The sequence below is a fragment of the Chrysochloris asiatica genome, unplaced genomic scaffold (genome assembly GCF_000296735.1).
Source record: "Chrysochloris asiatica unplaced genomic scaffold, ChrAsi1.0 scaffold00076, whole genome shotgun sequence".
In the NCBI taxonomy this organism is placed as follows: Eukaryota; Metazoa; Chordata; class Mammalia; order Afrosoricida; family Chrysochloridae; genus Chrysochloris; species Chrysochloris asiatica.
In genome coordinates, this window is record NW_006408594.1 from 6913185 (window position 1) to 6924554 (window position 11370).

General features: G+C 48.6%; 1 protein-coding gene across 1 annotated transcript; it reads left to right on the forward strand.

The window, feature by feature from the left end:
- The first annotated feature begins 1450 nt into the window (after nucleotides 1–1450).
- Nucleotides 1451–11085, forward strand: MB (myoglobin). Its single transcript, XM_006865228.1, has 3 exons — nucleotides 1451–1609; nucleotides 6932–7154; nucleotides 10939–11085. The coding sequence occupies exons 1-3, from the start codon at nucleotides 1515–1517 to the stop codon at nucleotides 11083–11085; spliced, it is 465 nt and encodes a 154-aa protein (XP_006865290.1). The 5' UTR covers nucleotides 1451–1514.
- The last annotated feature ends 285 nt before the right edge of the window (nucleotides 11086–11370 follow it).

Sequence of the window (11370 nt, forward strand, 5' to 3'; positions counted from 1 at the left end):
CTTAACCATTTGTACTATCCAGAGACTCTATAAATGTTTGCTGGCTGACTGGGTTGGGGAACTAGATGGGTAGGTGGATGGATGGATGGATGGATGGGCAGATGAGTGGATGAATGGATGAGTGCACTGGTGGACTGTTGGATGAATGGATGGATGGATAGATGAGTGGATGGATGATGGATGGATGAATGGATGGGGATGGATGAACAGGTGGGTGGATGGATGGCAGATAAATGATGGATGGACAGATGGGTGGGTAGACTGGTAGATGGATGGATGGATGGATGGGTAGATGAGTGGATGGATGGATGGATGGATGGATGGATGGATGGATGGATGGATGGATGGGTGGATGGATGGATGGGTGGGTAGACTGATGGATGGATGGATAGATGGATAGATAGTAAGACCAATCACCTTCCACTTGCCTTCCTTGCAAAGGCATTCATCTTTTTTATTTGACAAATATTTATTTAGTTCAGACTCAGTGCTGAAAAAACATTCTACATTAGGACCAAGGGACACACAAGTGAATAAGACAGAGCCTCTGCCCTTGTGTAAATCAAAATGGGATCAGGAGCATGGATTCAGGGGCCTGACTTCCTGGGTTCAAATCCCAGCTCTTCTATCAGCTAGTTGTGTGCCCTTCACAAGTTTCCCTCATTACATGGGGATGGTGTCAGGATCTATTCCTGAGGGTTTTAGGGGGATTCAATGAGCTAACAACACAAAGTACTTAGAGCAGGGCCTAGTGTAGATCCAAGTCTCTGCGAGTCTTGGCAGCTTTCATGGGAATGGGGGAGACAGCAGGAAAGCAAAGAAGGATGAGGCAATGAGGTAAGAAGTGCAATAGGAGAACACACAGGCCCGGAAGGAGGGACCCACAAATAGTACCTTGGGGGAGGATGTCAAACAAACTTTTTTCAAAGTGCAAGATTTGAGCAGGGCCCTGAAGCCAGGTGTTCCCTCAACAGAGTAGAGAAACCCAGATTCCTGATTGTGGTCTGGTCTGGGGTCAGCAGTTACTAGCAGGAACTGTCTTTCTGCCACCACCTCTGGTTGCATGAGGGGCATCTGCTACACCAGGCGAAAGGTGAGAGAGGAGACAGCAAAGGGCCAGGTCTGTTCCCAGGGCCAGCCAAGGCACCTGCTGCCCAAGCTAAGAGACATGACATCCTCTTGGAGTGGCTAACGGCAAAGGAGGTTGGGTTTCAGGCTGCTGGCTCCAGCCTTGGCAGCTGCTCTTTCTGTTGACCTCTGATAGTCCAGACCATTGCCCAACCTACCCCCCTTCTGTGACCTGAGTTGTCCTACAATGGTATTGCCCCAAATAGCTTCCATGTGAGAGTTAGAGAAAGGAAAAGGTTAGACGTTGCAAGAGAGAGAGAGAGAGGGAGGGAGAGAGAAAGAGCTGTCAGCTGACCTGTCTCAAGGAAGGTATAAAACCCCTTTGGGGCTAGACTGGACACCCATTCAGTCTACACTTGCTCTTTTTGTCTTCTTCAGACCACAGCATGGGGCTCAGCGACGGAGAATGGCAGTTGGTGTTGAATATCTGGGGGAAAGTGGAGGCCGACATTCCGAGCCATGGGCAGGAAGTCCTCATCAGGTAAAAGGAAGAGATTCTGTAATCCACCCTCCAAAAGTCAAGGGTTTTCAGCTACAAGGTGGAAAGTAAGCCCCAGGGTTGACCAGCTGCCTGTGTTAGTTAGACTGTTAAAGCCCCTACTTGCTTCTCCTTTGCTTTGAGGCGTCAGAAGTTTGAGTCAGAGACCGGAAAAGGGACCCATTTCCAGCTTTCCCCTGACACTTGAGGATCAGACCTTCAGTGCCGAGAGCCCACAAAGAGGGATCCTGGCAATGGTCAGAGTTAACAGGGATCCTGAGAGATCTGGTCCAGACACCTCATTAACAGAGGAGGACAAGAAGGACCTGAGAGGAGAAGGACATTTCCCAGTCACAAGCCATAAGCGGTCAAGGTTAAGACATGGCCTTTGAGGTGATGCAGGTCTGGCTGTAGTCTTGGCCCTGCCATTGAGCAGCTGTGTGACCACTGGAAAGTTATGCAACTTCTCTGAGCCTCAACATCCTCTCCTGTACATTGGGGGGAATTCTAATGGCCACTACACAAAGTGAAAGTGAGAATTAAATAAGATGATGTATTTAAATGGCTTGGCAGCATTCTGGGTATACGGTGAGTTCTAGAAGACAATGCACACGCTAGGAATCTCTCAAGGTTTTGGAATTAGAGAAAAGAAGTCAGAGGCTCCTTAGTGTCCTTTCGTCTTGAGTATGTCTTGAAGTTGGAAGTTCATAATAGTGTAGTCTCCAAGTTCCTACAGTAAAGAGTTCCTGAAAGAAAAAACACAAAAATAAAGAAAACCAAATTCTGATTTTGTGAGTAGAGAATAGCTGAAGGCTTTCATTTTCTGTTGCTTTCTGCCCCAAATGGTGGGAGGCTGTCCTTTCCTCCTGGTTCCTTCTCAAAAGCTCTGGGTCAGTTCTGGCCAAGAATCAGACCAACTTCACTGTACCTGGGAGGAAGTAGGCCTGGGGCTGTCCCAGGTGGATGGATTGGCCTTGGTGGTTTAACTTACAGACTTTTCCTGTCTCCATTCAGTTGCCTTCTCTGTCTCTCTTAGGTTTTGCCCTTTTCCAGCTCCTGTCTGCCTGGGGAGAGTGGCCAAGTCCTTGAATCTATTATATGAGGTTTAAGACTTTCAGGTCAAGGTCTCTACTGACTGGCATCTTGGAGTGTTCCCTCTCTCTTTCTCCTCTTGTCTCTGTTAACTGGCTGCCAGGGCTATCTCCTGACTGGATACCCTGAGTCCCTGACAGGCTGTCCCCCAGTTGATATCAAGTCTTCAGCCACTCATTTGCTGTGTGACCTTGTATAAGTCACTTCACCCCTCTGGGTCCTATCTCCCTACTGCTTGCATGAGGGACTGTCTACTGGTCTCTGAGATGCCTTTCAGTTCTTATGTTCAGGGATTCTCTGAGCCCATGATCTGTTCTTGTTTTTGGAGTGGAGGCATGGTGTTGAAGGTCAAGGGGAAAATTAGAGTTTGCAGAGCAGGAAGCTTTATGAGGTGATCTGGGGGCTGCCAACCTGAGGCAGTCACTAGTGTCTTAAAGAGCCTTAGGATGTTATGTCATCGGAGAAACATTTCCTCCCATCCAGGATGGATAAGAGAGGGCTGCCAGGGGGCCAGGGGCCAGGTACCAGGAGACATAATGCCCAACACTTCTGGCTCCTGGAAGGCCCCAGAGTGCCAATACTCTATCACATCTTAGCTACATGTGGGCAGAGGCCATGCCAATGGCTTCCTTGTTGGGGAGGGAAGACAATGCTAATTCCCAGGGCTTCAAATGCCTCCATGTGGTTCTCTTTATGATGCTGAGCCTGGGCTTTTGTACTGACCTTGGAAAGGTCTTGTGTCTAAATCCTCTGATTATAAAAGGAAGATGATCCTGTTAACCCAAGTCTGCTGGCAAAATGTGAGGTCTTTACTGCAAGTACATGATTTTGGAGTTCTAGGACATAAGAGCTGAAAGATCAGTTGGAGACTTTGGCTCCAGAGGTAGACTGCTGAGTGGGCTCCAAGCTCATGCCTTTCCTTTTCTGTTTCATTTATTTTTGCTCTTGATTGAACAAAGGATTTTGAAGCTTTGAAAACCATTGTTCATGGACAATACTCCTCATGTCATAGGGAGGAAACAGCCCGAGTGTCTCAGCCAGTTAGTGGCAGCTATAGGCAGAACCTAAAATTCCCGATCCTAAAGATGACGAAGATGGTAATGATGATGGTGGTGATGATGATGGTGGTGATGATGACGGTGATGATGACGGTGATGATGATGGTGATAATGATGGTGATGATGGTGATGGTGATGATGATGGTGATGATGATGGTGATGGTGATGGTGATGATGGTGATGGTGATGATGATGACGATGGTGACAGTGACGGTGATGATGATGATGACGGTGATGATGATGGTGATGATGATGATGGTGATGATGATGGTGATATGATGATGATGGTGATGATGATGATGGTGATGGTGATGGTGATGATGATGGTGATGATGACGGTGATGATGGTGACAGTGATGATGGTGATGGTGATGGTGATAATGATGGTGATGATGACGGTGATGATGGTGACAGTGATGATGGTGATGGTGATGATGATGGTGATGATGATGACGATGGTGACGGTGACGGTGATGGTGATGATGACGGTGATGATGGTGATGATGATGGTGATGATGATGATGGTGATGATGATGGTGATGATGATGATGATGGTGATGATATGGACGAGACGAGGATGATGGAGATGATGGTAGGGATGGTTATGGGGCTGCTGCTGCTGCTGATAATGGTGGAGATGATGAAATGATGGTGATAATGGTGATGAGGTAGAGGAAGACAGCCACGATTTATACAGCACATACTAATTGCTTCACACAGGCTCATGTAAGCCTCACAACAGTTCTGTGATGTAGATATTATTATTGTCATCTACATTTCACAAAGGAGCTCTGGTAGCGTAGTGGTTACGAGTTGGGCTGCCAACCTCAAGGTCAGCAGTTCGAAACTACAAGCAGTTCCGCGGGAGAAAGATGAGGCATTCTGCTCCTGTAAAGATTTACAGCCTTGGAAACCCTGTGCAGGGTCGCTATGAGTAGAAACTGACTCCACGGCACATAACAACAACATTTCACAGAGAAGTTAAGGAACTTTCCCAAATGCCACACAGCAAGGAAGCGTGGAGCTGGACTTCAAACCAGGCAGCTGAGAGCCAGCATCCCTGCTCTTGGTCACTATATACATGGCCCCACAATCTCACTAAGTGACAGATGTTTGCCCATTGCCACTCTGGTTCTTTTGTTCTAGAACAGAGAGGGTCTTCACAGATCTGAGTGAGTCCTCAGTCTTCTGTCTGGATGCCCAGTTGGGTCTCAGCTCAGAGGACAGCAGGGAAATGACCTTTATGCCTTCTGACTTGCCTGGGGGCCTTCCAGGTAAACTGGGCAGGTTGACAACAGGAATGAAGAGGAACATGCGAAGCAAGTGTGTATTTATGAAACATTAGTGGACAGACCCAGTGCCCATTTCCACAGAGTGAGGGCTTTCTGTCTACTCATTCTCTAGGTAGCTGCTGTCTGGCAAATCTGGGAAGGTAGCCTCCTATGGCTGCTCTGGGGGCTTCAGGTTGTGAGACTTGGGGGGCAAGGGAAGCAGATAGACTAGGGGAGGCAGGTGAACTAGCCCAAGTCCTCTGGACTGTTGAAAACCAAGTTGGAGCTCCTACTGTGACTGGTGGTTGAAAGTAGAGGGTAGACGGAGGGTGAGGGTGGGGAGCCTTAACATTTGGAGACTGAGAAATCATCTAGACCAACCCTTTGGTTTACAGACAAGTGAGCTGAGTGAGACACAAGGAGCTCTGGTAGCATAGTGGTTACGAATCGGGCTGCAAACCACAAGGTCAGCAGTTTGAAACTACCAGCTGTTCCGCAGGAGAAAGATAAGGCGTTCTGCTCCCGTAAAGATATACAGCCTTGGAAACCCTGTACAGGGTCACTATGAGTCAGAACCGACTCCACGGCACATCACAACAACAACAAGAAGCTGAGACACAGAGAGGGTGAATGGCTCTTTTCATGTCACACAGCACATTGGAGACAGAGCTGGAGCAGATCCAGCTTCCGTATTTCTCAGTCCATTGTCCTTTCCTCAGACTTCTGGGGAAGGGGAACCCTCAAATATCTATGTTGACCAGTTCCCTGGCAGGTCTGGGTCCAGGTCCAGGTCCAGGTCCTTAGCCCTCTCCTGCCCCAGGCAGTGTCCTCCCAGCGTCCTGACCTCAGGCCTTTGTCTGCGGTGCCAGGTCTCCATCTGTCAGGCAGGCAGGAGTACACGGATCATTGTCACCAGTTAATAATAGTCAGGAGCTTGGGACCCTTGGGTGAAGGGTGCCAGAGACGAGCTGTCAGTGACTCATGAGACTTTGGACAGGCCCTGGGGTGAGGTGTGACGTTGGATATGGCTGTGGGCAGACCCGGACATTCTGAAGAAGAGCAATTGCTCTCTGTCCATGCTGTGGACCTGTGCTCATGTATGCATGCATGATCGTATGGGTGTGTGCTCGGGAGACATTGATGAGTACCTGTTTGTGTGTCTGTGTTTGTGCACATGTGAACATACACATCTATGTGTACACTGATGCGTGTGACTCTGGACATGGCTGAGACATTTGTGTGTGTGCATCAGATATGTAAATAAGTATCGTTGGATATGGATAATAAAGCAAGAGCTGTCCCCAAGAGTGTACATATGAAGCTAGACTGCCAGAGTGAAGACACCAGCCGGTGACTTCGTCTTTCTCTGTCCTTGTCCGTAGAACAGTACCTGCTGTATAAACCTGTTGCCATCTCGATTCCAATTCATGTGTTAGAGTAGAACCGCTCCGTAGGCTTTCCTTGACTGTAACCTTTACAAAAGCAGATCACCAGACCTTTCTTCCACGGTGCTGCTGAGTGGATTCAAACCACATGTGCGTTAGAGTCGAGCATCAACTATTTGTTCTACCCTGGGACCTACCTATTTCATACAGTTTATTCCATGAGAAAGAGGAGTAGGAGAGAAGAGAAAGAGGAAAAAATAGTAACATTGACACAAATTTACCATGTGCTAGACCCCCAGCATATACTATATCCTTTAATCCCCACGACGCTGCTTAAGATAGACTGCTGGTGTCCCCATTCCTTAGATGACGAAGGAGAGGCACAGAAAGGTGGACGAGTTCATTGCCCAATCTCACCCAGCTGGGAAGCAGGGAGAGCTGGGACTTGAACTCCACTCTGGCTGCCTCCAAACCCACTGTGCAGCCAGCCTCTGTGACTCCAGTCTCCTGTGCCCATAGGCTCTTTAAGGGTCATCCCGAGACCCTGGAGAAGTTTGACAAGTTCAAACACCTGAAGTCAGAGGATGAGATGAAGGCCTCTGAGGAGTTGAAGAAACACGGCACCACCGTGCTCACGGCACTGGGGGGCATCCTCAAGAAGAAGGGGCAGCATGATGCGGAGCTTAAGCCCCTGGCCCAGTCCCACGCCACCAAACACAAGATTCCCGTCAAGTACCTGGAGGTAAGGGGCAAGGACAGGGTGGGCAGAGAATGGAGGAGGGGAATGGGGTGAGGCCTTTGAGGGGATGAGGTTTGGGTCTGAGTCTTAGCTCAGTCACTACCTTGTCACTACCTCTGTGCCCGTTTCCTCATCTGTAAAATGGGGATGTCACCCACTTTGCCTTCTTCCTCATTGAGGAAAAGCACATTTCTTCCTCAAATAAAATTAGCATACAGTTCCCAAGGAAGAGGGGAGACTACTGGGGACACATTCATGCTGTTGAGTTGGTTCTGACTCATAGTGACCCTGTATAAGGTTTCCAACAAGTGGCTGATGGGTTTGAACTGCTGACCTTGCGATTATCAGTCTAGTGCTTATTCTACACTAGGACTCCATCTCTCCATGGGTAGAGACCAGATGAGGAAACTCAGGCATAGAGTGGGGGAGTAACTAACTAGTCCAGGGTCATAGACGTTGTCAGCAGCAGAGTCAGGATTCCAACTCAAGTCTCCATTACTCCAGAATCCCAGCTCCTACGTCCTGTGTGGTTTGGAGTCTGAAATATCCATAGGACAGAAATCTAGTGACTCTTGCTCAGTTCTTCAGTGGGGTGGCCAGCAGACTGACTCTGTTAGTTCTAGAACCTTTATAGGTGACAAGCCTTAAGTTTCTCAAGCACATGCAATTGGCTTGAACCTCCTGAGAGGGGCTGAGAAGTCTCCTTGTAACTGGTCTGAGGAGGGGCTGGAGAGAAGAGGGGCTTATGGATAAGAGGTCTCCTCTGAAGTAGGAACAACAGGAAGGTTGGGGCAGTAATGACGGTGAAGATAAGGGTGACAGCTACCAGTTAGGATCGGCTTGGGCAAGCATTCACCTGGATCACCCTGTGGAATTCACACAAGGTTAGGACTTGCATTCAATGTCTTTTTTTCCCTCTCACCTAAAAACTGTTCAAAGGTGGGCGCTGGTGTGGTAGTACCAGTCATTTGAGACCCAGGCTCATTGTTTCTGGACTGCAGTCCTTACTGCATTATGTCGTCTTACAGTTGCCTCATGGCCCAAGATGGCTGCTAGAACTCCTGCCATCTGCTCCATATTCCAAACAGGAAGCAGGAAGAAGAGAAGAAGGCTCTCTTTTTAGGAGTTTCCCCAGAAATCTCACCCAATATGTTTAATTTACATCTCATTGGTCAGAACTAATTTACAAGTCTTTATTTGCATGTTATTGTTGTTATTAAGTGAAGTCGAGTTGGTTCCAACTCATAGCGACCTATATAGGGCTTCCGAGGAGTGGCTGGTGAGTTCAAACCACTAATCTTGTGGCTCAAACCGACCTTGCCATCTACTGCTTATCCTACAGCTGGGAAATGAGGTCTATTGTCACCCTAATGACACCAGTATTCTGTGGCCAAGGAAGAAAAGGACAATGAATGTTATGTAAGCAATTAGCAGTCTGTGCCCCAGGCAGTACCATTCTCATCCCCATTGTACAGATTTGAAAACTGAGGGATCAGAGAAGTTATGTAGTTTGCCCAAGGTCACACAGTGAATACCCCAGGAAGTAAAGTCAGATTTATGGCAGTCCAGAGCCCAGGATCTTAGTCTCCCATCAACCACCACCACCACTTCCCTGCATTATCCAGTCACCACCCCACAATCTTGCCCACCCACCCCACTCATATCAGGAGACTCCTGTGCCAAGCCAGTCCTGAGTCTGTGGGGCTGTGGCCCCTGCCCTCCCCTCTTCTCTTGGTAAAACCCTACTCACCCTCCAGTTCAGAAGCTGCCTCCTATTTTCTGGCCCCCAGGCCACAAGGTGCTTAGTTGCTCACCTGACAGCCCTCGTTGGCGTATTTCTTTACCCAGCCATCTCCCCCGACTAGGACATGAACACATAAAGAGCAGAACTTGACACTCTTGTATTTCTGAACCCTGGTGATGTGAGATTGTGTTGTGAGTTGTCATCAGTGAATTCTGACTCACAGGGACCCCCATGAGCAGAGTAAAACGGCTTCATTGGGTTTTCAAGGCTGTGACTTTTTGGAAGTTTGCCAGGCCTACCTTCTGAGGCCCTTCTGGGTAAGGTTGAATTACCAATCTTTCCGTAAGTAGCTGAGTACTTAACTGTTTGTGTAACCCAGGGACTAAAAGCATATTGGCAATTTTACATCCATGAGGTCTTTTGATCCTTAAAACAGCCTCACATTCTCTCCATCGTCTGTTTCCCAGCTCCATGTTCCTGGTGATGGGATTGTGGATCTTGAAGCCAGTGGCAATGTTGGCATGCATTAACAGAAAGCCTTCCCTGCCTCTCTCCTCTTCCTCTCCTTCCCTCCCACCAAGATTTCTGTGCTTGACCCAGAAACAATGATGTTTTTGTTGTTGTTAAGTGCCGTCGAGTCGGTTCCGACCCATAGCGACCCTGTACAGGGTTTCCGAGGGTGTAAATCTTTACAGGAGTAGAAAGCCTCATCTTTCTCCCGCAGAGTGGCTGGTAGTTTCAAACCGCTGACCTTAAGGGTCGCAGCCCGAATCGTAACCACTACGCTACCAGAGAAACAATGATACTTCCCCAAAATAAGGTCTTGAGAGCAGTGGTCATACTGTCCCACAGTGAAAAAGTCACACTCTGTTAAAGTACAATGAAGAGGTTTATTAAAAGTCCAAACACAGTACGGACCCGGAAGACGTCCAAATTCAGAGCGTGAAAATGGCCACTGGGCCGGACAATGAGAGGGAAAACTTTTCTGTCTGTTCAGAGCAGGAACTAAAAGTTATAAAATCATAATTGGCTGAAAGACAATCAGGGGAGTCGAAGGCGAGATAGCTAACTGTGGGGACCTAGCAGAGATAGGTGGGTGACACATAGGTGGGAGTCCTGGTGTGGTGCTGTGGGTTAATGCACTGGACTGCAAGGTCAGTTTGAACCACAAGGTCAGAGGTTCAAGCTCACCAGCCGCTCCTTGGAAACCCTATACTGGGTTGCTATGAATAGGAACTGACTTGACGGCATTTAACAACATTATGACTGATTAAGGGGCCTTTTCTTCAGTTTATCACAGGACGCCACAGGACAAGGGAAGGACAGGGTCTTCTGGGAACCTGATGGTAAAATGGTTTCTGGGGATCCATTATTTATTGAGAATGTGGGGCATCAAGACCCCTCCGGCACAAGCGATCACATCTCCCATCTATTTGGCCACAGGAAAGACCCTCTGGGTGTAGCTTGTAACACCCTGTACCTTCCAGACCTCAGAAGGAGAAGAATGTCTCCTTTAGGGAATACAAGCAGGCCAGCATGAAGATGAGACCAAGACAGCTTTAACATTCCACGTGGATTCCAGACTCAGGTTAAGACTTTAAAATGGAGTTCAGACTGCTCTCCTTATACACACCAAGTGCCTCGGATTCCAAACTCTCTCTTACAGCACTGTCATTAACACATGCAAATGGATTTTAAAAAAATCTTTGATAGAGCCCAGGAATCTGAGCATTTCCGGTTTCCTGCAGCCCCCACCCCCCAAGCCTGAATGGTAGCAGAGGGTAGTGGCACAGGGTTGACACGTGGGTTCAAATCCCAGCTCTGCCCCTTTCCGGCTACGTAACCTTGGGCACACAGCTAGCCTCTTTGTGCCTCATTTTCCCCATCTGTAAAGTGGGGATTGTAGTAGTACCTGCCACAGGAGCTTGTGGGGAGGAAGGAGTTAACCTGTGGAGCTCACTCAGAACTGCTTCTGAGCAAAGTGCTCCTAGAGCAAGCCCTGGCTTTTCCCAGTGGTGACCTTCTTGTCCTTTGTCCCTGCAGTTCATCTCTGAAGCCATCATCCAGGTCCTGAAAAGCAAGCATGGTGGGGACTTTAGCGCCGAAGCCCAGGGAGCTATGGGCAAGGCCCTGGAGTTGTTCCGGAATGACATCGCGGCCAAGTACAAGGAGCTGGGATTCCAGGGTTAGGCCCCTGGACCCCACCCCCACCCACCTGGGACCCAGGATCCAGGGAGAGGTGGGGACAAGCCTCCTGTAGCAATGTAGAGTCTGCTTGGAGTGTCTGCTTTGTGAGAGGTGGGTAGGAGGGGGGGGAGGGCTGGGGGCAGATGTCCTTAATCACTTCCCAAGCCCAGGAATCCATGATGACCCCATGGAGGGTCACCATCCTGAGGGGAGCATTTGGTGTAGCTTATCCTTTGCTCTGGTCATCCTTAATCCTCCTTGTACCTAAATACCAGCTCAATTCTTGCT